The sequence below is a fragment of the Nematostella vectensis genome, chromosome 6, assembly GCF_932526225.1.
Source record: "Nematostella vectensis chromosome 6, jaNemVect1.1, whole genome shotgun sequence".
Classification (NCBI taxonomy): Eukaryota; Metazoa; Cnidaria; class Anthozoa; order Actiniaria; family Edwardsiidae; genus Nematostella; species Nematostella vectensis.
Window position 1 is genome coordinate 8,915,790 of NC_064039.1, and position 27,849 is coordinate 8,943,638.

The 27,849-nt window shown below is 40.1% G+C and overlaps 4 protein-coding genes across 6 annotated transcripts in view; 1 reads left to right on the forward strand and 3 right to left on the reverse strand.

Moving 5' to 3' along the window:
• LOC5508582 (polycomb group RING finger protein 5-B) overlaps positions 1-17,181 on the reverse strand; it is a 28,873-nt gene extending 11,692 nt beyond the window's left edge. Inside the window, exons 1-5 of one of the 2 annotated variants that reach the window (XM_048728829.1) lie at positions 17,115-17,181; positions 9,850-9,954; positions 8,927-9,038; positions 7,009-7,111; positions 5,948-6,003 (exon numbers count right to left, since the gene is read on the reverse strand). In XM_048728829.1, the coding sequence (XP_048584786.1) occupies positions 5,948-6,003; positions 7,009-7,111; positions 8,927-9,038; positions 9,850-9,864 (286 nt within the window). In that variant the 5' untranslated portion in view covers positions 9,865-9,954; positions 17,115-17,181. Of the gene's footprint in view, positions 1-5,947; positions 6,004-7,008; positions 7,112-8,926; positions 9,039-9,849; positions 10,271-17,114 lie in introns of those variants that run through there. The other variant, XM_048728830.1, reaches the window with a different exon arrangement.
• LOC116615615 lies at positions 312-2,944 on the reverse strand. The gene has a single exon (XM_048728828.1). The coding sequence runs from the start codon at positions 2,613-2,615 to the stop codon at positions 681-683; it is 1,935 nt and encodes a 644-aa protein (XP_048584785.1). The 5' UTR covers positions 2,616-2,944; the 3' UTR covers positions 312-680.
• On the forward strand, positions 13,141-20,719 carry LOC5508592 (polycomb group RING finger protein 3). The gene is made up of 9 exons (XM_032377388.2): positions 13,141-13,939; positions 14,918-15,014; positions 16,179-16,234; positions 16,868-16,975; positions 17,261-17,366; positions 18,304-18,331; positions 18,438-18,536; positions 18,965-19,045; positions 19,636-20,719. The coding sequence occupies exons 1-9, from the start codon at positions 13,834-13,836 to the stop codon at positions 19,681-19,683; spliced, it is 729 nt and encodes a 242-aa protein (XP_032233279.1). The 5' UTR covers positions 13,141-13,833; the 3' UTR covers positions 19,684-20,719.
• Positions 20,701-27,849, reverse strand: part of LOC5508588 (polycomb group RING finger protein 1) — a 10,370-nt gene continuing 3,221 nt past the window's right edge. The window contains exons 3-11 of one of the 2 annotated variants that reach the window (XM_032377383.2): positions 26,271-26,367; positions 25,854-25,909; positions 25,578-25,652; positions 25,344-25,455; positions 24,625-24,700; positions 24,292-24,391; positions 23,925-24,023; positions 23,682-23,762; positions 20,701-21,321 (exon numbers count right to left, since the gene is read on the reverse strand). In XM_032377383.2, coding sequence (XP_032233274.2) covers positions 21,260-21,321; positions 23,682-23,762; positions 23,925-24,023; positions 24,292-24,391; positions 24,625-24,700; positions 25,344-25,455; positions 25,578-25,652; positions 25,854-25,909; positions 26,271-26,367 — 758 coding nt within the window. In that variant the 3' untranslated portion in view covers positions 20,701-21,259. The remainder of the gene's footprint in view (positions 21,322-23,681; positions 23,763-23,924; positions 24,024-24,291; positions 24,392-24,624; positions 24,701-25,343; positions 25,456-25,577; positions 25,653-25,853; positions 25,910-26,270; positions 26,368-27,849) is intronic. The other variant, XM_032377384.2, reaches the window with a different exon arrangement.

Sequence of the window (27,849 nt, forward strand, 5' to 3'; positions counted from 1 at the left end):
AATTTTTCGGGTCGAAATTCTAAATATTTTTTCCTCTTCCACAGATTTTTTTTCTAACTTTCACTTTGTTTACTTTTTATGTGCTACTACATTGTTGCGTGTTAATACAAATACAATTTTTAAATATGTGCACTCTCCATACATTGGGTCATCTTTGGTAGAGCAATCGCATAAACATTGACGGTTCTGGGCAAAGTTTAAAATTGATAACGCCCTCTGTTTGTGATATGTTGATTAACGCGCTAGCGACCTTAAACGCCATTCAACTTATTTGAACACCATCTGACGCTTGGAAAAACAAACCACTTGAAGCCTATAGGTAATGTTTTTATTTTATCAAAAAATATTAAAGCATTAGACACAAGAAATGGAGCTTTTAACAATAAAATACGTGTTGTTTATATAATAAACATGATTGAATAGATGGATATAATATTCCTTTTGGTCAATGCAACAACAAATCTGTATCTAACTACCAATAGCTCTTTTAACAATTCCTGAAATTCAAATAAACATTTCTTTTATGGGTTTACAATAATAGCTAGAGCATCGATCATATTGCAAAAAGGTACACGTTAGCCTAAGAAGGGATAAATAAAAATGATTATTTACAAATAACAATAATCTAGCTATATTTTCCCACGAAGGGCACTGTTGCAGCTCTAAGAACGACGACTCCATCACGCTAGATCCAAGAGCAGGTTGCTGAGCGCGTTGACATCACGCTTCCTACACAGCTCAGGATTATCTCTAACAGTTTTCGCTATTCTGGACTCTTCGCCGGGAAAAAACGCCTTCAATTTTTCCTCCATTTCCCCAGCTCCATCGGATGCCTTCTGCTTCTTTTCCTTCTCCGCTATCGAACCCTCCCCCACCCTTGTACTCTCCCCCTCCCCCGCCCCTACCCCCTCTAGGGAGCCGCTTGTCGTGTATCTGGTGTTAGACGGTGTATAGCTGTAGTGCTGCTCCGTCATCACAGGGGCATACATAGCATAGCCCGGGTAACCATAGTAACCGTTGCTAGGGTACACTAGATGTTGTTCATTCCCTTGGTTACAGACGTAGAGTCCATTGTATTGGTCTACTACTGGGTATCTAGAGTCCGAGTTGCCATGGTAATGGATAGGTCCTTGCAAGATGCTTTCACTGTATGAGCGCTGCCGGTCAAGCGAGGAGGTTTTCATAGTGTTCTGAAAGTGATCTCTGGGGGGAGGGGTGGAGGAAGCGCGTAATTGGGAAAGGTCTGGATCTGATTTGCTGGTCTGTCGTTTGAGCTGTGGGCGCTTGGTGGGATCCCTGTCTGGATGATAGAACCTGCATCTGGGGCCAAACGTACAGCGCCCCAGAAAGGGACACACCTTTGGGGTGTGGCTGGACCCTTTGCGGAGGAACTCGTCAAGGGTGGGGCCGTGCCTTCCCAGGGGATCCTCGGGCGGCATGAAATAGTCCCCCGCGAAGGAGTACATCAGCAATCTGGTCTCGATTACCTCCCTCCACGCGTCATTTTCCCTCATCAGGTCACGGAAGTTATCATTAGAGACCACCACCCCGTCACATTTGACGGCAAGTTCGAGGATGAATCGGTCGTCGTAACACACGATGTTCCTGCCGTTGATGCGGCGAGAAGGCGTGAACTTCACGATGCTTTGTTGCGCAAGTGCGAGCAAGATATGCTGATCCTCCACGGGATTTCCCGGGCGAGGTGCCTCGGTACGCCATCTTGGCACGAACACGGTAATCTCGTTGTGCCCACGTTGACGAAACCAGTCCACGCAGAGCGCGATGCCGCGGCATGAGAACACTCGCTGATTACCATGACTCATCGCCACATTGCTCCCGTCGATAACAACAGGGCGTAGCCCGTCACGAGGTGCATCCTCAATCCCGCGGGACAACGAAAACGTCACTTCGGGATCGGCTTCCATTCGCGGGATCATCGCGGGAATCCCGCATGTTGTTTCGATGTTCGTCGGAGGTGTCGGCGCTCCTCGGGCTACAACGTTTCGGTATGTCATCGGACTTCCCGTTAACTCCGAATTGTAATCGCCGCTCGGTCGGGTTTTCGTCGTAGCCCGGCTGGAGGCTGACGTGTGTATGAGTTCCTGTAGCAGTTTGTTTTGGTCCACATCCGGGCCGAATTTCTTGGCAATTGACTGAACTTGGTTCTCGTCGTAACCCAGCTTCAGCGCAAATTCCTTGAGCACCGGGTTAATAGCTTGGTTTGACACGGCAGTTACTTCCTTTTGCTCGAGTTTCGAAGTTGCCATGGTGACCGCAAGATAAGTCCCTTGCATAATGAGGCAATTGGCCTCTTCGTCTATGTCTATAACGATTCCAAAATCTCTTTCAAGGTCGGCGCGTTGCTGGCAGAAGGTTTCGATCATCTCATGTGACATCTTGATCTTTTCGATAGTCTCGGGTTTGCACAGGCCCTGAATGTACTCCTTCGCTTTGTTTAAGTGCTCGTGTTCTCCCACAGCCCGAATCCACTGGTTTTCGCCATACACTTCCGCCAGCGTAATTTTGACGGAGTTAAACAGCTCTTTGAGACGAGGAAGTTTGGCTTTGAGGATTTCATGCTTGTCCGTAGGCACGACAAACTCAATTGATAACATTTTAGCGAAAGTTCAAACGTAAAGGATACCTTCTCAATTTTGCATGCTGTAGATAAAGCTACCTAAGACAAATGTTCCTTGCACAAGCAGGAACGGGAAGTTATAAGGATATAGCCAATCAGCAGACGAGGCTAAATATAGCGCTGAAAAGCTGGGGGCTTCCCGAAAAAGGTCTTTGTCCTTGACAGCTGAAGAGGCATGAATAGACTTGGTACTCGCTTAAGCGAAGGGTTGAAATAAGGAAGAAAACGGTCAAAAGAACGAGTAGTGTTTAGAGAAAACAAACTTTTTTCATGCGAATGCTGAACTCTCGAAGAAAGCGGAAGTCGCATTATACGTCAAAATGGTCAAGTACTTCATTCACGCTAGCGATTTTAGCGAACTCAGAGCGGAAAAGTGCTCAGCCATCACTATCGTAACTTTGAAAAAACAATTCCTAGAAATTGTATGATGAAAATCGAATGATAGTCAGTATAGTCAGAAGAACGAAAGTAAATATTTCGAGTAATAAAACTTTCGCAATCTGAGGGAATGCCCCAGGGCGATGACGTCACCTTTATTATAGATAATCAAAAGAAAAAAAAATAATGATTGCGAATTCGTGTTTGTTGAGCATTTTCGATTCTCAAAATCAGAAAGTATTAACCAAGGACACACAGCAGCTCATCAAAGAAAGACATACCCATTCTTCTGCGAAGACGACGTAAAAACATACAAAGGAGAGATCTATTCAATAAACACCACCACATATTTCAATATCTGCTAAATACATGAAGAGCCGAATGAATACAGATAAGATGTTTTCAAAATAATATGCGATTTGTTGATTGTAAATATAGCGCCCAATTAAAATTCTTGAAATATCGGTTCTTCAATTGTCTTTTAGCGCTTCTCTTTCCGTGTTAACGCTGATAACTTCACGAAGACTTTAGACTATTTACAACTTCAACAATTTAATTTTATATTTACAAAACTTACAGTAGCACATAAGTACAAGTTTTATTTAATTTTACATTTTATTCCCTCAAATTTTTTCAATGCGTCAGGTGTTTCCGGCTCACTGATTCACGAAAAAAAAAAAACGAAAAAACATCGAACTATGAAAGTACAATAACAATGATTTATTATTTTTGTTGACAATCAGATTTCTACGGATCCTTGGCTATCTGTAAGACTTATTCTTTATTAAAGTGGTTAAAATTATTTTAAAAATAGGCCTAATTATCTTTGGGTGTACCTCGGCAACATTCTTGTTGTAAAACTAGATTACAAAAATACCTGTAAAAATGTTATTGTGATGTTAAACAATAATAATTCCCTGACAGGAATTAACCATCAAAAGGCATATAGGAAAGCCAATCTCCCGGCGTGTTATCATAAAACAGCCAAAGGTTAGAAACGAAACTGGATGGATGTCCCAAAATAAACGTGAAATGGGCAAGGAGTCATGACACTCACGGCCAAGCGAAACCGGAAACGAGCAACTCGTTCCAAGAAGCGAGGTAATTTATAACGTTACTAAGTCATCGATTTTTATTTACGTGACCACATCGATGTTTGTTGTGTGAAACATCATCGATATTTCCTAAGACTGGTGTTTATTTGTTTCAGCTCTAATTTCTCAGTATGAGTGGGGGATGGGGGTGGGGGGGAATGGGGTGAGTAAATGTTTTCAAGAGTATGTGACCGACAACTATTGATAAAAACTTTGATAGACACATTGATAGACACTTCTAAACTAAATAATCAAAGCTCGAAAACAAAACCCGAATTTCGATTAATAAGTACCGTTTTTTTTTTTCTTACAATTTTCTTTTATATAACAACCTTTCTAATAGAAACGTCCAGCCTGAGATTTCACAAAATTTTAAGGTACAACAGATAGCAGCAAATTATTGTTTTGTTTGTCTGATGAGTTCTAAAGTTGCAAAATAAATGACAACCTTAGATATTATTTCTATTGATCATTTGTGTAATTCTCTTCCTAATAAATCATTGGGCATTATTTTTGTTATAGACTTCAACTTAAGAACATTTAGCCTTAAAAACCTATAATGAAAATTAGACGTCCTTATGAAAGGGGCCCAACTTATATTTCACAAATATTTCATTCCATATGTGTCCGATAACATGGCAATATAATTTGTGGCCGAAAATAAGACAATATCCTATGTGTTCGAATATAGGTCGATCTACTAAATAGAAAATATTCTGGGAATCATTGTGTGGGGATGGTATAGCGTGACTATGGTTGTTGTGTGGGCGATAGCGTGACTAAAGGTGTTGTGTGGGCGATGGTATAGCGTGACTAACGGTGTTGTGTGGGCGATGGTATAGCGTGACTAAAGGTGTTGTGTGGGCGATGGTATAGCGTGAATAAAGGTGTTGTGTGGGCGATGGTATAGCGTGACTAAAGGTGTTGTGTGGGCGATGGTATAGCGTGAATAAAGGTGTTGTGTGGGCGATGGTATGGCGTGACTAAAGGTGTTGTGTGGGCGATGGTATAATGTGACTAAAGGTGTTGTGTGGGCGATGGTATAGCGTGACTAAAGGTGTTGTGTGGGCGATGGTATAGCGTGACTAAAGGTGTTGTGTGGGCGATGGTATAGCGTGACTAAAGGTGTTGTGTGGGCGATGGTATAGCGTGACTAAAGATGTTGTGTGGGCGATGGTATAGCGTGACTATAGGTGTTGTGTGGGCGATGGTATAGCGTGACTAAAGGTGTTGTGTGGGCGATGGTATAGCGTGAATAAAGGTGTTGTGTGGGCGATGGTATAGCGTGACTAAAGGTGTTGTGTGGGCGATGGTATAGCGTGACTAAAGGTGTTGTGTGGGCGATGGTATAGCGTGACTAAAGGTGTTGTGTGGGCGATGGTATAGCGTGACTAACGGTGTTGTGTGGGCGATGGTATAGCGTGACTAAAGGTGTTGTGTGGGCGATGGTATAGCGTGAATAAAGGTGTTGTGTGGGCGATGGTATAGCGTGACTAAAGGTGTTGTGTGGGCGATGGTATAGCGTGAATAAAGGTGTTGTGTGGGCGATGGTATGGCGTGACTAAAGGTGTTGTGTGGGCGATGGTATAATGTGACTAAAGGTGTTGTGTGGGCGATGGTATAGCGTGACTAAAGGTGTTGTGTGGGCGATGGTATAGCGTGACTAAAGGTGTTGTGTGGGCGATGGTATAGTGTGACTAAAGGTGTTGTGTGGGCGATGGTATAGCGTGACTAAAGGTGTTGTGTGGGCGATGGTATAGCGTGACTAAAGGTGTTGTGTGGGCGATGGTATAGCGTGACTAAAGGTGTTGTGGGGGTGATGGTATAGCGTGACTACCTTGTTGTAGTCCCGGGACAAGTTTGAAGACGATGTCTTCCAACGTTTGATCCGATCTGCAAGACACAACACAAAATCACAGACATGTAAGTAAGTACACGTAAAGGGGCTCTGTCGACCGCCATTTTGTCATCCCAGTAGAAGCTAATAGGCAAAAGAATAATCCATTTGCATCGGCTTGTCCGCGATCCCTTTGGCATTTGTAACGATTGAATTTGGTAAGATAAAGATGAAGCTGTACCCTACCCTATACCCTAAAGTCACCCAGTCTCCCAAACTGACCCAGTCGACCCATGTTCGAACTTCCTAAAATACCTAACCTCGGAAACCCAGGGCGCCGGGTCACAGGCGCGAGAACAAGGCGGAACAAGGACGGTGGAGGGGGACGAGGTGGGGGCGTGAGAGAAGAGAAAGAAGCGAGCGTCTTCTTCCTTTCTCTTCTCCCCTGCCCCCCTCCGCCGCCTCGTTATGCTGACCTCGTCGTGCACCTGAGTAAGTCGAACGGGGTTTTAAACATTTCCCCCATCCCAATATTGACCCCGTCGTGTACCTGAATGAGTCGAACGGGTTGCTCTATACCTTTCCCTCATCCCAATATTGGTCCCGTCGTGTACCTGAATAAGTCGAACGGGTTGCTCTATACTTTTCCCTCATCCCAATATTGGCCCCGTCGTGTACCTAAGCAAGTCGAACGGTTTGCTCTATACCTTTCCCCTATCCCAATATTGGCCCCGTCGTGTACCTGAATAAGTCGAACGGGTTGCTCTATACTTTTCCCTCATCCCAATATTGGCCCCGTCGTGTACCTGAATAAGTCGAACGGGTTGCTCTATACTTTTCCCTCATCCCAATATTGGCCCCGTCGTGTACCTAAGTAAGTCGAACGGTTTGCTCTATACCTTTCCCCTATCCCAATATTGACCCCAACGTGTACCTGAATAAGTCGAACGGGTTGCTTGGTACCTTTCCCCTATCCCAATATTGACCACGTCCTGTACCTGATAAGCCGAAAAAGTTGCTCTATATCTTCACCCCGTCCCAACATTGTCCCCGTCATGTACCTTAGTAAGTCGAACGGGTTGGTCTCGTGTATGACCGTGTTGCATGATGGACAGGTGTTATCCTCGCTGTCCTGTAAGTACGTCACGATGCAGCTCTTGCAAACTGTGGAATGGAATGGAACGAATTATAAATTGTGTTGAGCTACATCTCTACAGGCTAGAAGGGCTCTAGCGTACATATTTAAAACGAAAAATAGCGTTGACATTCTTAAAACGGACAAAGAACGAAAAAAGGCGAAGCAAACCAAGAACAAGACGTATCTGGCAAGATTTCACGACTTTCTCGCTCGCATAGGTGAGAAATTAAGAAGCTGGTTTGTATGAATGGGAGAGCAGATTAGATTTAAAGATACCTTATTTCATTCTATTGTTTTCTTGTTTGTTTGTTTTTCGTCGGGAAAATGTGACGCTGGTATTATATACAGCCAATCATCAAAGTAATTAACTTGTTACGCAAAGTAATTATTTGTACCGTAACAACTTAGTAGCATTAATTACAACCTGTGTAAGACTTGACTGAAATGCGAAGTCCTTGCAAAACTCCGCTAGTGTTCTATGGAAAGCAAGTCGTTGTAAAAACTAGTGTTATAAAACACCCAATGCTTCTAATCGTGTGAGTGACTATCAAATGAGACAAGAATGTGAGAACTTGGCACCCGTATGTACGAATGTCACACTTGATGAACACATCTATTATCACAAGCTACCAGTATTGAGTTTATCGACACGGTTTCTTGCCCGTGTTATATTTCCGTCCCAGATTGATAATCTACTTGGATTACCCCATGATTATCCACGCATCAGTTTGTTTATATAATTATAAACTATTCACTTTAATTCATGAGAAAACTTCAGAAGGATTGCAGGGATGATTTAGTGGTTCAAGAAGGCGTCGATATGCATTCACGGGTCTTTCAGCAGAGTCAGACGGACTTTAAAAATCCCCGCAGGTCTCACGTTACAGCGCGAAGTGTGCGAAACCCTCTAGTGATTTGGTGGCAAAGATAAATAAACCATCCCCCTAACCCACATCATCAATACGCACTCGATGACAGGGAAAACACACGCTAAGAGCACACCAGCCCTCCAAGGCTTTTAGAGCCGATGCTATGTACAGAGGTTGGATGACTTCAAGCACCTCAAAGCACGCACTGCGAAGTAAAATTATCATATTGAAAGTAGCGATGGAAATTCGCGATGGAAATACATCCTGTCCGTTAAGCTTGTTTATTCTCGGCAGGTAGTAACAATCAGCTCGCGTGATTCACTCGCAAAACTCCGAAATTATCTCTTAAAACACCAACAAGTAAACGGGAAGTGAGTAATTAAAGAATATGGAGAAACAGTGATTAGGAATCCATGAGTAGATTCTGATCAATCAGCGAAAGAAAATTTGTGATTTGAGTTTGACCCAAACGGCATGCATGCTGTATTCCTTCCTCAATCAATAAGATCGCAAGGTAGGATAAAGCAATTAACCTATACCTCTCGACGCCCCGGGAAACAGACCTGCCAGAAATTTATCTCGTCATAAGAGACCTGTAACTCGGTAATTGTGCCGCATTCAAACCTCTTTCGATGGAGCCTTTTGTCTTCGTATATATCGCAACAAAGGCGTGAATTGTAGTTTTTTGCTTATTGAATCGTGCGCGTGCCCGAAGAAAGGTATAGAAGAAAGGTGCCGTTTTGAAGCGCCCTCATTTGCAATGCGTCACCGACTAAAACTAATAACACAATAAAGAGTCTGAAATGAGCCCTTGCATAATAAATGAACATCTGTCTCGCGGCAAGAACACAATAGCCGTGCATTCATAGAGATCAACGGCGTTCGGCTTTCCTCGTTAGCCATAAAGACTGCGCGATTTGGCGCGGCTCAAGTCATCCGCTGCACGAATGACGGCCCACGCATATGACTTACACGTGTGAAGACACTCTGTGATGGTAGTAGGCTTGATCAGGTAGCCTTCGCATAAACCACACGTGATGAACGGGTTGAGGTCCGACAACTTGAGTGTCCTCTCTTTGTTTGACTAGAAAACACACAAATGTCATCAGCGTTAAGCGTTCTTCAAATACACACCTAATCCAGTAGGTGCGAGTAGCGTTGCCAGCTAATCTATGATCACAAGCTTGTGCCATGACGGCTCTCTAGGCTCTGGGTGTCTTTTGAGTGCTCCCGCTGTGACGGTTTGGATCACCCGCAGGGAGTTTGCATGACTTGTAGTTCGGAATACATCACCGTATTCCTTGTGGTGGCAAACAGTGTCAATTATTTGTGCTAACGATGCTTGCGATATGAACCCAGACAATGCCGTATTTTTTTTTTTTTTTTGCTCACGGCAGCAAAGAAAGGATTCCCTGCGTTGCGCTTTGGGCAGATTCCAAGAACCTGTAGTTTAAAGTGTTCCTGTGCCATCAAAGCTAAGCGTAGAACCCTTCCTTTTCCCCTGACTCTAACATTGTACGGTTCCACCATTGCCCTCTTATCACTGTCAAGAAGGTCTTAATGTAATCAGGCTACTACACAAGCCAATATGCCGAGCAGTAATGGAGGCTAGTCACACTGCTAAACATGGCGGCCACCATTACTGACGATGCGTAGGCTGTTATCCGCCTTACAAGTCGCTCCGACAACTGCCCGGCTCATTGAATACGAGCCGAACTTATGTTGGCGCAACGGCTTGGTAACTTTGCCCATTGATAGGCAGCACCAGGCGGTTAACTGCTAACACTCGCTTTGAGTCTTTGAATTGCTATTCTCTCTTGATTTCCTCCTTATGAGGAAGCCAAGGGCTTAAAGTATCTGCCGTGAGAGTTTGACTCCGTTTTGTAGCGTGTTACCTGAAGGATTGCCATGCCAGTGAGGCAGCACTTTTCACTCAGCCTTGCGTGGATATTGACAAACCCTTTATCGCCACAAACGGGCCTCTTGTGGATTGCGGTTTCCTTTGAAAGAAAATCCCGGATGAGACAAGCGATGTTTATTCGCTGTGCCTGGTATTTACTCGTTGAGCCGGAAGCTACTCGTTAATGTAAACAGCTCTCAAAACTTCAAGCTACTTTCCCCCATCGGCTATTAACAGATTAAAGACCGGGCTATCCTCCGAATCGACCCTGAATTTCGTATTCAACCATCCACAACAATTAACCTCACGAGGCAAGAAAACTCCAGGTTACATCAACTGTTGGGGTTGTTAGCGTCGTCTGATCTACTTGATTTAGCAATAAAACCGATAAGCGAACTGATATCAGATTCAGATGCTTCGTAAAAATAAATCCAACTCGTGATTTCATTCATTCATTAGATGTATAGTTTGTTAGGATGTGGATAATATTTAAAACAATAAAAAACAGTTTAAATGGGCGTCAAAGTGGCATTGGTTCCTTGGCTAACAGGGTAAATTGTCGGTAATTTATTAATTTGTGTCAGAAGCATTCAATAAGAAAGCTAAACATTACGGCATTTGTTTCTTAGCAGTGTACTAAGAATTACACCGGATTAGCGAAAAGATTTTTCCATCGCCGTTGACGGCCCTGTATTAACATAATGCCAAGTCATTCAAAAACTTGACATGTTCTTTCAATCCCTGATTGAGTCAGCTCGACTGAAGTTGGGCTATCGTATTCTAAAGTCTCGCTTTTTAGGCAGCTGAAATGAAAATGGTATTCATTTTGATATTATCCGTCAAAAGGCTCTTGTTATTTGATTCCTGAGTTGGCACTTTATGCAAAAAATCCCTTTTTTCAGTCGAGAAAATGCTTTCTTGATGGTGTGTAAGTTTAGAGGGCTGCGTAATAAACTAGCAAACGCTATCTAAAATAGAAGCAATGTCTGTGAGAGAACTTGGTTTTGTTATGAAAATACCCCATCAGCTAGCATAACCAATGTAGTTAAAAGAGCTGATAGTTTGACAAGCCGCATGCGTTCACATGACATATCTTGAACTATACATGTCTGTATCAATAGCGGAAAAGCATCAATAGCAGAAAAGCATCAATACTATAGCAGAAAAGACCAACTAAAAATCATGCGAAGCCAACACCAAACGGCGAAACCATGGCAAATGTTTTTCAAACTGCGGTTCAATTCAGGTTCTTTGTGTAATTGTTGGTCTCGGGGCAACGATCAATGATTAATTGGAACCACGGTTTTATTTGCATTAATTCCTTATGACCACCATCGAGCTTATTCATCATAATCTGATTTGCGAGATTCTGTCTGACCTTTGAAGAAGGTTCGGCAGGGAAACCACTCACAACTTTGGTACCTTGGATGAATGTATATATTGCCATGTTGGTTTAGCTGCGTGTCGGCTATTATAGAAAAAGTTAGATGTTAGCTGCTATGTTTCGGCAGCTTGTCTCCTTTAATTTAATTATAAAATTACTTGTTTTTTTTTTTTTTTTATTAAAACAACTCAAACTTCTGAAATGAAAGTTAAGTAGAAGTTAACGTTTTGGGGCAAAAAAAACTGGCATACGTTTTCTGGAAAGAACTCCCTTGAGACCTAATAGAATCTTATTGGAAACCGTGACTTTAGCGGAATGTATGCCAAAGAAATTCTTACCAGATTATTTTTGAGAAATGGTTGCCTTTCCGTCTTCACTGACAATATCAGAGAACATAATTAAAATTCAGTTAAAGGTTCGTTCAGCTTTCCTATGCTTTTTTAAATTAAACCATTTAAAATCAATTCGTGCACTAAAATAAAATGCATCTTACACATTAGGCAAGAAGGAATAAAACAAGCGAATATCAATCTTCGATATCGTGTATCTCCTGGTGATTAGCTCTTTCGGTTGCAGTCTTAACCCTGCAGCTAGAAGTTAAGTGTTTGAATACTTCCTCGAGTGTTTTTTTTTTCTTTTTTTTGCGAAAACTACTAAAGCAATTCTCAAGGCAACCATGAAATGACAACTCAACAAAGAATATAAATAAAAAAGCAATAAATAGATTTAAACCCGAGAGCTAAAGAGACGTACCATTTGATATCTTTCGGAAAGGTAATTCATTTTTTAACTCCAGTTCGATATCATTTGCGGACGGTTAGATTTCTCGATTTATTTTAGGATCTTTCATTTGCTGGTCTATCATAGACAGCTAGCCGACCTAAATTTTATAGAAATGAGGCTAAGAATAGATACGAATTTTAGGTTTTGGTGGTCTAGGTTTTGGTATTATTGCTAGCGAAGGCCTTTTTTTATTTATATTTTCGCAGCTAACGTTCGGGAAAACGCCAGCCCAGAGAAACACAGAGGCGGTAAAACGCCAGAGGCAGGAAAAAGCCAGCCCAGAGAAACACAGAGGCGCCCTCAAAAGATACTTATGGCCGATAGCAACTAATGGGGTCATCAGATCTCTTTTTAAAAATTGCCCATCCCGATATATTAGCTTTTAGCTTTGTTAGTTCAAATATCAATAATAATTTCGGTAATAATTGAGAAATAAGTAAGTGCCAAAAAGTTGCACGACAAGCTTGTTATGACTAATCAACATTTTGTCATATTCATCGTTCATTGTGCTGTTGTCGTTAATACAGTACAATGTAGTAGTCGTTGATGTTCTTGTAAATAATTGTTGTTACTAGTATTGTTGTTGAGGTTACCGTCGTTTTGTTAGTGGAATTGGAGGTTTTTTTCATTGTTACCGATTTTGTTTGTGTTGGAGGTTTTTTTAGCTTTGTCACCTGAGCTACTAGACCGGAATAACTTGTCAGAAAAAAAAAATATTCGTAACGATTACACTATGATTGTTAATTTTTTTTCCTACCCTGATTTTTTTTTCAAGTATAGTTTAAAAGCATTGTAGTATAAAATTAGTTTCGTTGGCCTTTTAAAATAAAATTAGTAGTTCGTATAAGAAAGAAGAATTCGGATTTCCTAGTGACCTCCTCGTGGACAATAATTCAAATCTTGAATGAACATGGCTTTAAACAAAACATTATTTCAAGGGTGCTCTTAACTTAAGTGCCCTCTAAAAAGTTTCTCGTGTGACTTCTACAGAGTTTTACGCAAACTAAAACTCCACTAGTCAATCATTTTACAGTTGACGCTTAAGTTTATTGTTGTCATTGTTAATCATCTAATTACACCTAGCAAATGGCTGGAGCTGTTTCTATCTAGTGAGTGACATACCGCGGTCGTGACAAACTCCGCCGATGATGTGGTATTTCCTGTTGGATTCTCTATTGAACGTGACCACATTTCTTTACTGGAAACCATGATTTGCTGGAGAGCGGAGACCAAGTCAAAATAGGCATTGTGTAGGTTGGATTACCGCTATTGTTTGACTTATTTACAATCTTTGACTGTTTAGAGTCGCTAAATTCCTACCGATATTTATACGAGGGCACGAATTTAAACGCCTGGGAGATGAGGGCAAGGTGATAGATATCAGATGTATCCAAACGATTTGTCGTACGACACCGATTTATAACTACAATCCAGATCAAGCAATTTCGAACGCTATTCCCAAGAGATTGGTGGTCTGTCTTTGTCACGAATTGTATTGATGATCGGATAATTCTAATGTTGACCGCCTAGTGATCAAACAGAACATTGCCCGCGGGGTAGAAAGGACGTACGCGGTTTGATATTTTCGCGTCCACTCGCCCATCACACAATCAACCTTTATACCGCCGTTTTACTCGCTCGCCTCTTGCATTTCGCTGACTTCGACCAAGAAGTTCTGTGTGGGAGCGATTGGTGATGACAGAAGCTTGCCACTTTGCTGTCTGTTAAAAGTTCTTATCTGGATTTTACCAACAAGAAACTACGGACATTCAGTAAAACACTTGGTCGAATTCTTACGGCTTCGATTCAGTGATGGAGCGAACTATGAGCATGAATCAAGTAAACGAACACATCACGTGTAAACTGTGTAACGGGTACCTCATAGACGCTACGACAATCATCGAATGTCTACATACATGTGAGTATACTAGCACGAAAATCACTTAGTACTCGCCTACTTCGCTTAACCTCTACCTAAAAACATTTCCTTACAGAGAGTAATCGAATATAGTTAAAGAGTGGGCATGTTTCCATTGACCAAATTAAACCCGGAGATGTTGTCTTTTAAAGCTTTTCGAGATATTTCGTGCGCTTTCAATTACATCAAGTTGGTCTAAGAATTTAAGGCAAGCGAAGCGTGTGATATATATTATATTATTTCGTGTGCCTGTTCTCGTGGTTCTTCCACTGCGTAAAGCCGTTTGACCTGTAGTTTTAATTGCTGGTTGAGAGGCATTTACTATTAAGTAACACTGAACATGGTTTCGTCTCTACACGACCCACAGGAAAGCTAATTGATCCGAAATCTGATTCTTCCCTATAAAGCCTATAGCCATTTAGTGATTTATATCCCCATCCATCCTGTGATCTCTTAAAATTATCTAGACTCTCAAGTCTTCTTGTAGCCATTAAAGGTGACAATGGTAAAAAATTCAATTCCATGTTTTCCTAGATTTCGCTATATGGGAATTACACTACATCCATTCTTTCTGAATAATTTACATTGGAGCATTTAAAGTCGCAGAACGAAGCCGTTCTTTGTTTTATATTATAGTTTTAAACTCTGTCTGTAAACAACTCTTTGATTCATGTTTGATAAAAATCAGAACACACGGTTTACTCAGCTATAAATAAGTTGCTTTTGTTGTGTTCGCTCACACCTTACCCACGCACGCTTCACAAATTCAATTGAACGTGACATTTGAAATCTCGATGGAGTTTTTGGGCACAGCTCTTTAATTAATTTTCTCTATCAAGCGAATTAGACAAATATAGTACTATCCGATGTTTACCTTCAAGATGCAACGTTTTATCATTGTTTCTGTAAGAGAATATATTAATTTTTAAGTTTAAATTTGAAAATCCATTTTTAATTGCCATTGTTTTATGCCCCTAGTTTGTCGAAGCTGCATCGTTAAATATCTACACGAAAATAACCATTGCCCAACGTGTAACGTCTTCCTTCACCATAGCCACCCTATGAATTACATCAGGTAAGAGAAAACACTGTAACCATGGAAAACAAACTTTTAACTTCGATTACATGTCTTAGTAAGCGTACAACGCGTGCCTCACTATATAAGTGTTTTGTAAAAAGCTTAATTAAGCTTTAAAGTCACTCCCCTAAATTCAGTCAAGGTACTTATCATAGGGAAAAGGTTAAATGGAAACTAGCTCATTTTGTTCACATTTATAGTCTTTTCCTTATAAAGCTGTGTGTAGTTGTCAAATCTGACATTTTGTCAGATCCAATATAAGTTTAGCTAGAAGATATATATTTGCTTGATTCTTTACCTATTTCTGACATACCAACCCTTCGAGTTTTTAGCAATAAAAAATATAGATGCAGTAATCAGAGGTTTCTGTTAAAAAGCTGTAAATAATGGAGGTTGTCAGTTTTAAATGCTTTGCTAATTTGATTATTGATATTGTTAACTATTCACAAACAGGGAATATATGCCAATTACTTTTGTTTATATATTGGTCAGGTAATAATTAAAGCAAAGGCATTTATAAAATATGGAACATGGATTGAACAGATTGAAATGTTTATAAAAATGCTGTATGAAGTTTTTAAAAAAAAGAAATTTATGTGATAGGTAAACTACAATTCATATCCAAATCACTGATAATTGTCAATGGGTTACTGGCGCAAATCCAAAAATCTCAAAAAGGGGGTCGAAAATCCCAAGGATAGGTATGTGATAGATAAATAAATAGATTGATAATTGATTACATTAGTTTTGGTCAAATAAAGAAGATAACATTGAGATACAATAAACAGGGGATATATAAAACATGGCAAAAGTTACATTTATAAATTTTAGCTCTTGTACATTCAAAAATTTAGTTCTACACTGTCACAGGTAGGAGGGGGGGGAGGGGTGATTGCCCCCTGGATCTTTCTCTGGCTAATGTGTTTAACATGGAGTCCTAGTTTTTATTATTATGCTGGAACTCTGTTTTTCTAATTCACAGAGATAACCCAAAATTCCAAGACTCAACCTGATAAAACATTATGTGACTAGACTAAACAGTAAATATTGAGGCCTCTCAAGTATAGGCAGACAAACTTATGTTTGTATTGTATTTTAATATTGAAGCCTCCCAAGTATAGGGAGACTAACTTATGTTTGTTCTGTATTTTTGTCTCCAAGCGCTGATAGGACGATGCAGGAAATTGTATTTAAGTTAGTACCAGGCCTACAAGAGTGTAAGTAATATGGACAATTTTAAGGAAATGTATTTTATCAATTGATTAAGTGTTCATCATTGATTGCTGTTGGTGGTAGTTACTGCTTAAGAGGTTTGGACCGATGTAATAAATTCTCCAGAATCTTGAAGCACTTTTTTTTACTTTTTTACAGACTTTACTTAAAGCATTTAAGTGCATAAAGCCAAAAGCCAAGGCAGATTGGCATTTCATTATTTCTATCCCACTGCCTCATCACATCCATACATTTGCAAAAAATGTGTAAATGATAAAATCCACAAAACTATTTCCTGTCATATGTTTTATACATTGAAGGTGTGACCTTAAATTCCACTCTTTAGGACACAATTAGCCTTGAAGCAATTAGCAAATTTTCCAGTTTTGTTCTTATGTCGAACATTTGATATATGAAATTGTAAGTCATATGTAAGGAACTACTAAATCTTATTTTGAAAACATTTGCTCCTTGTTCTAAAGCTCCTCGATTGGTAACCTGAGTATCAGGCGGAATTTTTATTTTTCCGAAGAAAATGAGGAGAGGCCGGCGCGATAGAAACATAGGAGGGCCTGATACTCAGGTTACTCGATTTGCAATGCACCGTCTATACATCTTATCATCATTTTTCCATAAAGGGGAACTCCAAAGGCAGAAAGAATTCGAGGTAGCAATGTTCATGTACCGAACTGGAGAACAACAGAGTGTGTATAATAACGCCAGGAAGAAAGAAAGCAGAACGGACGGTAAGATTCGGTTGTCAATTTCGTGTCAAGTTCGAAACCAAATCTTATATATAACACATAGATAATATTTTTATGATAATAAAGTTATTTAAGTGACTCTTTAAATATGTTTTAGAGCTATATATTTTGTATTACTTACGGTATTCGGTAAATTGTCCTCGTTATCATCCCTTTCATCATTTCTTTCCAACTTTATGAGGGCGAGCTATCGTTTGAAGTCTGGGACGAGTCCTTACGGCTCCACAGGAACACCACCTGTTGACTTCTTGTTTTTTTCCCGACTAGCAAATCGCCCCAGTCCGTGTTCATCCGGCTCTACGACGCCGACTGGTGAAGTACAAGACTATCACCGTAACGACGAGCAAGTCGCTATATGTATGGAATGCTACAGGTTAGGAGATCGGTTACCATTGTAGTGTTTCTTGTTGAGAACCGACAAGGAACGCCAGTAGGCCCCTCCCCCCATTCTTCTAAATGGGGGTTTCAAGACCCTCATCCTTTTCAATAGCGATTTTAAGACCTCCCTTCTTTCCAATATGGTGTTTGAGACCCCCCTTCTCAATAGGGGTTTTAAGACCCCCTCCTTCCCAATAGGGTGGTTTTAGACCCCCCTTCTCAATGGGGGTTTTAAGATCCCCTCCTTCTCAATAGGGTGTTGAGAGCCCCTTCTCTATATATGGTGTTTAAAGCCGCATTGTCACCAGTTTACTTCCGGCCGATTACGTAACAATATCCGATGATTTTTAACGGAAAACGCGAAAAATATTGAAAATATTGAAGGCAGTGTGTCTATTGGAAGTTTCTGTCTATTGGAAGTTTCTGATGTGATTGATAATTTAGAGCGGATGGCCTGTTAAATATCTCGGATTTTAATAGATTCTTTTGTCTTTTAACGGTTGAGGTTTCCGTCGGACCTCCGGAAGTAAACTGGTGACAATGCGGCTTTAAGACCCGCCTCCTTCTCAATAGGGTGTTGAGACCCCCCTCTTCTCGATAAGGTGTTTGAGACCCCCTTCTCAAAAGGGTGTTTAAGACCCCCCCCCCCCCCCCCCTCCTTCTAGATTGGGTGTTAAAGAATAATTACACCGGCAAAGAACGCTGGAAGACGGCATTTCATACTATCTGACGCCCTCTTCAGGCGCCCTCTTGCCGGCGTCGTGGATTTAAAACACCCTAATACCGACCAGAGGCTTGAAGATAAAAGGGTACTTACCCAAAAAACGGACTGTCGCTTCATGGACAGAAAGAAAAACTCCCCCTCCCCCAGGGTCGAGCCTTCCACGAATTTAGTATTCCTTAAAAAAATTCAATTTCTGCTTATTTTGTAGGTCATCAAGCGGAAGTCATCTATTGAAGGTAGGACACAACAAACTTCGAATGATACAATTCGTGACTTGCATATTGCACGGATATTGCGCATCGCGTACACTAAACAACTAAACCCTAACCATATTTTTTGTAGCCGTTACAACGAAAATATCTTCGACTCTCATCCCAAGCCACCGTACAACATCTAAAGAAGTTCATCGCAAAGAAATTATCACTCAAAGCATTCACTGAAGTAAGTCTTATACCTGCCTGACTTCCCAGTCACCACCAATCGTGGTTTCTCTTAAAAGACGACTTGCACAAAGAAATCAAGTGAATTGGAATGGTAAACCTCACGAGAAAATAAACACAGAAATGGCTAGGGCCGTCACGCCAGAGAGCCCACCCCTCTTGACCGCCCCCTATGTATGGAGAGAATCAGTAAAAAGAAGAATATCATTATTCCAGTATTATCTTTAGGATAGATTAGATTTCCGTATCACAAATAATAGAATTTGTACGGATAGATTGGGGTAAGGAATGCAGTGGAGTCCTATTTATTAGATATTTTTCTTTGCGCACCCCACCAAACCTCTTTTTCTAAACTTGTAGGTCGATACTTATTCAACTCTATTTGAGATATTTTTGCTTAGCCCAAGACTCCTCTTTCTGAACTTGTAGGTCGATATCTTATGCAATGACGAAATACTCGGCAAGGACCATACGCTCAAATTTATAACAGTCACGAGATGGCGATTCAAGGTATTTTCAGTACAATCTTTCATTTTATTCTACGTTGTATCATAAACCATTGATTTGTATTGTCAAAACGACCATCAAAACGACCTAGTCCCATGCGTTGTAACTGGGTTTCCTGTTCTTGGAGATTGACGGAGGCAGTTTGGGGTCTGGGGCCCGTTTCTCAACTCCCGGTAACTTATCGGGCCCGTAAACCCACCCGTTAAGACTTTCCGATAAATAAATGGTGTTTCTCAAAACTCCCGTTAATTAACGGGCCCTTAAACTTTCCCGATAAATTGCCTTGCTATTCTAGAATCATTCAGTTTACGCCTTAGTTACCGGACCCGATAATTTCGGGAAGTTACTGAGGATTTTAAGTAACACTCGCTCAAACCCGATAAACTTCCCCGTAAACTCTCCCGATAAGTTTTACGGGCCTGTAAATTACCAGGAGTTTTGAGAAACAGGCCCCTGGAAAGTACTTGTGACCAGGGTCTTCTGGGTAATTTCCAATATGACGCCACAACTCAGCCAAAGGAAGCCCGATGATAAATCCGGCGTAAGAACGCCTGGGACAATTGACCCGATCCTAGACTCTTTTTTTTTTACAGAAGTCACCGTTACTTCTACACTACAGACCAAGCCTAAATCTGTACTAATCACAACTCACAACGTGGTCTCAAGTGTCTCCTTACACGCAAGCACCCAGCCAGCATCGATAGAAAATATTATAAATTGCATATATATTTTATATAGATTTATAGGCAAAGATTTGTACAAAAATCAAATTTTCAATTGCGCAATTTTTTGCTGAGATTTACGCATATCTAAAGTTGATATTACCCGCGCTATCTACCACTCTAATAAGGTTTTAAAAGGGTACCGTATTTATCGCGGTACGCCATGATATTGTTGTTTATGTTGAGATCGGTGTACAGATGAAGAGCCAAGATTCCCAAAAGGGACCAAAGGCGTCCTTATAGAGCATATTAACTTGGGCCTCCCGCTGACAACGCCCCTGGGGTGGGCTGGTATCACCCCGATGTCCCTTGGCGCCCAACGTTTAATTCAGAACTCAAAATGGCCACCATATATGCACATATCATCAAGACAAAAAATTATCGCGATGTGTTACTTGTTCGCGTCACTTCAACATGACTCTTCCGCAGAAGAACGTGTCTTTCGCGGCCGAAAAAAGAAAGCGCTCTACCCTGAGCCTTGTCAACAGAGGACTTGCGCTAAGAGACCGAGTGACTTTTCTGGGTGGCAAATTCAAAACAAAATCATCGAACTAAAAATTAGTCCAGAGATGAAAGAAATGAAACTTAACCCTTTCTGGAAAAAAAAAAAATCTGGCTTTTTTTTTGTAAGCGCTGGATAACTTGCTTTTTGTTGCTGTTATTTTGCCACTAAAAGCTTGAGAGTTCGCTAGTTTGCCTTCCAAACAGCCACGTGATCTCTTAGCGCAAGTCCCAAGTCCCGAATTCATACGATGCTATTGCACATTTCTTGTAAGACGCAGGTTCGAGAGCGTTTTCGCGAGTGCACTGTATCAAGACGTGACGCTTTGTATCAAATGATTAGGGTAGGACAACATATTGAGAAAACAGCGCACAAAAAACGCCTCGACTTAGCGTCTTCACAAGCCTTTTGAGAAGATTTAATAAACAGAATTAAAAATTCTTAATAAGTAAATCATTTTCAAGGTCTTTAATTAGTGCACAATTATATCCCCGTCCCCCCCTACACACATGTTTATAAATAACTTGTACCCTGCAACAAGAACATTTTCTCATGCGAAACGAATTAATCTGTGGAGTTTTCGTAGTCTTTCTCAGGAAAAAACGTTCACTTTTATGAAAATTCTTTACTCGGAATATTTTCTGTTTATTAGAAACAGTTATCAAGAAAATGCTAGATGCTTTTCAGCCATCATACGTAAGAATGCCCTCTATACCCCTCTCTCAGTCCGGTGACCGCAAACAGCATAATTAATAACATCTTGCAATCGCCGTGATACCACCATATGTTTTTTTTACACCTCGAGGATAATTCCGCAAATATTTGCCGCCAAAAGTCGGTCTTGTGATTGGTTGGCACGCGTCTCTATTCACCCTCTGTCAAGGTACCGCTGCTTTCCGCCCTACGAGGATCACATACATGTTGAGTCCGCCAAGGCTTGTTACTCGCTATGGCCCTAGAAGGTAAAAAATCTTACGCTGGGCTCGGCTCCACTCACGATCTTGTAAGTATTAACTGTACTCGGTTATACGGTATTGCAGTACCATGGGGGCTTCCTGTAAGAAAACACACAAAAAGAAAGCTCGTTTTCAAAATAGTGAGGGGGGGGGGGGGGGGGCATAATTTCATTACGGCACGTCTTTTGACAATGACATGATCGGACTTAACGTTACATAACAATGTACAGTCAAAAGACTCGTATGGAACTTCGTTCTTAGGAAAAGGCGATCTCCACATGGTCAAAGCTATTGGCGTCTTGTTTAACATTAAAGTGAAGATATGAAGACAGTGACTAGAATAAAATGGCGGATGAAATTACTATGATATTGCAATTAACAGTTACCATTACATAAAAATACACAGTCAAAAGAGATTGGTCAAAATCTCCCGTAGGAGAAGCTATTGGTGTCTTCTTTTACATAACAGTGAAGATTTGAAAATAGTAAGTAGAATTAACTGGTGCTACGTAATTCAAATTCGTATTAATCACTGTAAAAATAGAGTGCGGAGTAAAAGCCTTTGTCTAGCCGTCTGGGTAGGTCGTGACGTCATCAGCTAAAGTCACGATAGTTAAGATTACGGGGTGCCTTCAGCCCTCGGGATTCCGAAAAACCCAAAATGGCGAGGAAAAATGTTGAAACGCGCGTCAGATTAAGTCGAATGTGCTCATGTTATATATCATTGTAAAGCTTAATAAATGGGAAATACGATCATCTTTTTTGTTTCTAAGTTTGATGAAATGCTTTATTTTTTAACGGGTTTTAATCACGCGCTTATTTTTAGCCAATCATATCCCCTAAAAACCCTAATGTGTCTAAACTATCCGGCAGATCTTTAAGTTTTATGGCTTATGTCAATCACTAAATACACACCTACCAAACTGTGTTCGGCTTTTGAGATATTTTTCTTTGTTTCTATGCAAATTTGAGTCAAAGTCAGGGGACTTAATAATTTCCAGGTAACACGACACCGGAGGACATAAAATACGATCCGCTCAAAATCTCTCAAAAGTATCACTCTTGAATAAATAACCTAGCGTGTTGCCAAATTTTGCGGCATGTTAGGGTTTTGAAGTTTGGAAATGCACGCAAATTCGAAGCCGAAAAAATCTCGGTTGAAAGTTCTTAGAGAGTGCGTCACCTACTTGAGTTATCTGTCAACGAGGTGATCATATCATCAGCTCTCGATGAACAGACCGACCAATAAGAGGCGAAAACCGAGTCATTACGGGGAGTTTCGAATTTCGCCATGAGAAAAACAGGTGACAAGCAAGAATTCCAGCACATATGGGGAATCAAGAGACCATGATGTATATCATGGTCTCTTGGGGGAATACAATGATAAGCCGCGCTCATGCAAAACCAGGAAAGCGAGGCTGAGACCGGTAGCAAATAGGGCAGGTTTTTCGCGATTTTGTGAAATGTACTAGACAAATCGTAACTAACGATTTCGTCTTAATGTTTTGATTTTGGAAACGATGATAACCTTGAAGCGGGTTGTAGGGTCAAACTAATACAAGAGAAGCCAACAAGAATATTGTCCTTTTCGCTTGTAGCGAGATCTTTCATTTAGAAGTCTTCACCCTCATTTAACGCTTGAGACGACTTTATCGTTTATCTATCGGTTATATATTTCGGAACGCTAATAGGACTTTCCGCAAGACGAGGGAACTGAATTTGAGATTTTTGAAGTCACGATTTACGGGTTAAAACAGTATGCTAATTAACTATAACCGAAGGTCCCGGATGTAGGGAACACAGAGTTCCAGGAATTGATAAAAAGACTAAAGGATTAAAACACCTTGATGCTTACACAAAGTCTTCAAGCAAAATTCGTTTTTTCTTATTATATCGAGAAGATACTAAAAACCCAAACATTTTTCTTTGCCATAATAAAGGTAATAGGAAAGGTAGTAGGAAATTTAAAGATGCAAAAATATTTTTTGCTCTCATAATAGCGAGACGTTCGTAATTAAGAGACGACCATAATAACGAGACGTTCGTAATTAAGAGACGTCCATAATAACGAGACGTTCGTAATTAAGAGACTTCCATAATAGCGAGACGTTCGTAATTAAGAGACGACCATAATAACGAGACGTTCGTAATTAAAAGACGCCCATAATAACGAGACGTTCGTAATTAAGAGACGTCCATAATAACGAGACGTTCGTAATTAATGGACGTACGTAATTAACGAGACGTTCGTAATTAAGAGACGTCCATAATAACGAGACGACCTTGATTTAAAGACGTCCATAATAACGAATTGTCCTTAATTAAAAGACGTCCATAATAACGAGACATCCGTAATCCCGTAATTATAAGACGTCCATAATAAAGAGACGTCCATGATTTAAAGACGTCCATATAACGAGGTTCCAAGGCAGTGAAGAATCCTAGGAAATTCCACGAACCTTGTCGATCCACTCCGTGATCCATACAAACTTCATGGTCCGGCATGGCAAAATAACGTGATTGTTGCACAAGACTTCCACCTGTGGAATGACAATGATAAGAAAGCTTTAGAAGGGAACGTTTGTGTTTAAAGCCAGATTATCATTTTTTGTATTCACTCTTTGAGACAATTAAAACGAGTTATTTTAACTAAATAAGTTCAGAATTGAGCTCTGAGCATAAAAACACCCATAGTTTCTCACCTTCTGAGTGACAGGGAGTTTGAGTTTGGTGTTGAGATATCTCTGAAGGTTCAGAATGCGCATGCGCACGGAACACCTTAAATACTTCTTGGAAAGAGTCTGTAAAGAACAAAGGACACGATTGACAGAAAGACTACACGCAAGCTGCAGAAAAACTAGATGGTCTGCGTAGGCGTGGTGTAGACAAGGTATAAATCAACATAAGGTTGAGAAGGTAATATTAAAAGCTTTTTGAAATAGAGTAGTTGCGCTGACGTTTCGAGCGTTAGCCCTTAGTAGGAGCAAAAGACGAAGGGCACCGACGAAGGGCTAACGCTCGAAACGTCAGCGCAAGTACTCTGTTTCACAGAGCGTTTAATTAACATACCTTTTAAACCTTGTGTTGATTTATACAAAGGACATGATTGACTTGCTTGTAGAAAGACAAAGTGATCCAAACGAAAAGCCAAAAGATGTACTATAGAACTCTAGAAATGTTAAAAACGTTTATTTAAAGGACTATTTCCGGTCGCGTGCGTGTCCGTTTTATAAAGGTTTTCCTGTACTAAAGACAGTTGCTTGGTCACGGGATATCCGTTATAAAGCGGTTCTCATGTTTATTTATCTATATCATCTCGCTCCTTTTTCAAAGTCTGCATTTACTACTAAAGTCACAACATTAGTTCAGTTATTCATTATTTCAGTTATTCTTCTAGAATACCTTGCAGACTGGATGATTCTTAGAGTCTCCCTCCATGCTGTTGTCATGGTCTGAATTTTCTTCATCTTCATCAGAGCTTTATAAATACACAGATATGACACAGAAGCATAATGCATTATCTATATCGAGTAACATATTTCATGGTCTTAATGTTTTTCCTCATCTTCATCAAAGCTTTATATTTACATACACATGTAAAACATTAATAACGCATTACCAAAAAAAACCCTAACAATTTCGAGTAATGATGATGAGGGATGGGGTTATTGGACAAAACTCTTGTTTTTATCTCCATGATGATCTTGAGACGTTGATTAGATATTTATAGAAAATAAAATATACAGACCCCGGTAATGAATTCAACACAAGTTTGAAGAGAAGTAAGTTTTAGCCTTCTGTGAAAGCACTTGCTCCGACTAAAAGCTAATGGTCGGAACGTCTTGAAGGGAGCTTGCAGAGTGGGTTTGGGTCGGGGCATGCATTTTAAAAAGCACCCCCTAAGTTCAATTAGATACTGCAGTCAACAGAAGCCATGTTCCCACAGCAAAGGTTATTTTCAAGTTGCATTCACTTCGGATTTAGTTGTCAAGAACGTTTTATGATCCTTTTATAATATCAATTTTAAGAATGAATGCAGCCCCTGTCCATCTGCATCTCAGGCCTGGCTTGAGTCAGTGGGGAGTTTAAGTTACAGATGATCCATTATAAACATGTCTTACCCATATCTCTCAATGCAGAGTGATACCAGCTCATCATCACGGTAAGAGTTCTTGTGCTCTGAGAAATCTCTTTTTATGTGTTGTGGCTTCTCACCATGATCTTGTTCAAGTGCTAGATCAAAAACATTAGACAATTTACTCATCAGACTATTTTTGTCATAAAATACAATAATCATTGTTTTCAACCAGATGTAAGCACCAAAAAGCAAACAATCAAGTTGTTACACTTCTTACCATGTATGAGCATAGCTGGCCTCTCAACAGGCAGTCCTCGTAAGTCATAGAACTCGCGTTTCCTTCTTTCCTCATCTGTCAAGCAATGACACAAATAAAAAATTGCAAATCTCCCCCTGCTTCTGCCAGTTAAATGCACTCTTTGGGTTTTGACCCCCCCTTGATACTACTTGGTACTTTTCTGAGTCTCCCCTTGGATGTAGAAATCCCCCTTTCCCTTGTGTTATCAAGTAAAATCAAGTGTAATAAGGTAGTCATCTGTTTCGAATTACAAACCTTCCTCAATCCCTGGAACAACTTTGTGCACTACATCTTGCATAGTTCTGTCTAGTCTGCTCGCAAACACATTAAATAATAAATGAATTAATTAAGCAATAGAGGAAAACAACAACGCCTAAACAGGTCCGTAGCCATGATTTTTACACGAAGGGGGGGGGGGGGGGGGGGGTTCCCTTACCCATTCATTGGGTCATTTTCTCTTAGGTAGCTCTTCCTATGTAGCTTGTAGGTGGTACTTAATAACTTTTCTTTATTAGAGCTGACCTTCCAGTCAAGTGAGGGCAGGGAGGGGGGGGTTCTTAACCTCCCCTGGCTACGGGCCTGCTAAACAAGATGTGTTCAGCAACAGTTACAAATGAATGTGTATGTATAACACTGCAACAAACACTCATCCTCTGGTGCCAGCATACTCACTGCAGGTTAAGCAGTGGCTGTGTTTCATGGATTTGTAGGTTGCATGTTGGACAGCACTTGCTTGATTGTAGGTATTTCACTATGCAGCTCTTGCAAACTGCAACAAATAATGGTTCTTTTAAATGCTGTGGGGTGATATCCCAGTGCTATGGGCTTTCATTTCTCAAGAGAATGTAACAGGGTTCAAACCCAGTTCAGGTCAACTGTGATTTTTTTCATTAGGAAAGCCTGCCTTTTTCTGAACTGTGAAACCCTCTTCTTTTTGGAAAGCTTGGTGTTACAGGTTTCGTCTCTCAAGATGTTAAGCTGGAGGTCCTGAATGTCACCACATATTAATCTGTATTGGGACATAAAAGAACTGCTGGGGATGCTATCCTGTGATGGCAATGCTTACATACAAACCCACACTCATGATTGTAAACTGTGCAGATGGAGCAAACTGTATCTACACACAAACTTACATGTGAAGCACATTGGATCATTTCTCCCTATGTTAATGTGAATGATAAAAATAATTACAAGCATCTTGGTGTTGTATCAAGAGTGTCTTGCAAACTTTGATCTGAACAGCTTAAGTGAGAGACGCTCAGCAAGCTGTATCAAAGTTTTCAATGACATTTTGAATAACGATGATCACAAGCTTAGATCTCTACTGCCCCCCAAACACCTGGGCTTGTATAACACCCGGAAAAAGCGTCAGTTCGACCTCCCGCGCTATTGTACAAACAGGTATAGGAACTTGTTCATCCCGGCAATGTGCAGGCCTTGTGTAAATAGTCGATTTTCAACTTTCTATCTATCTATCTATCTATCTATCTATCTATCTATCTATCTATCTATCTATCTATCTATCTATCTATCTATCTATCTATCTATCTATCTATCTATCTATCTATCTATCTATCTATCTATCTATCTATCTATCTATCTATCTATCTATCTATCTATCTATCTATCTATCTATCTATCTATCTATCTATCTATCTATCTATCTATCTATCTATCTATCTATCTATCTATCTATCTATCTATCTATCTATCTATCTATCTATCTATCTATCTATCTATCTATCTATCTATCTATCTATCTATCTATCTATCTATCTATCTATCTATCTATCTATCTATCTATCTATCTATCTATCTATCTATCTATCTATCTATCTATCTATCTATCTATCTATCTATCTATCTATCTATCTATCTATCTATCTATCTATCTATCTATCTATCTATCTATCTATCTATCTATCTATCTATCTATCTATCTATCTATCTATCTATCTATCTATCTATCTATCTATCTATCTATCTATCTATCTATCTATCTATCTATCTATCTATCTATCTATCTATCTATCTATCTATCTATCTATCTATCTATCTATCTATCTATCTATCTATCTATCTATCTATCTATCTATCTATCTATCTATCTATCTATCTATCTATCTATCTATCTATCTATCTATCTATCTATCTATCTATCTATCTATCTATCTATCTATCTATCTATCTATCTATCTATCTATCTATCTATCTATCTATCTATCTATCTATCTATCTATCTATCTATCTA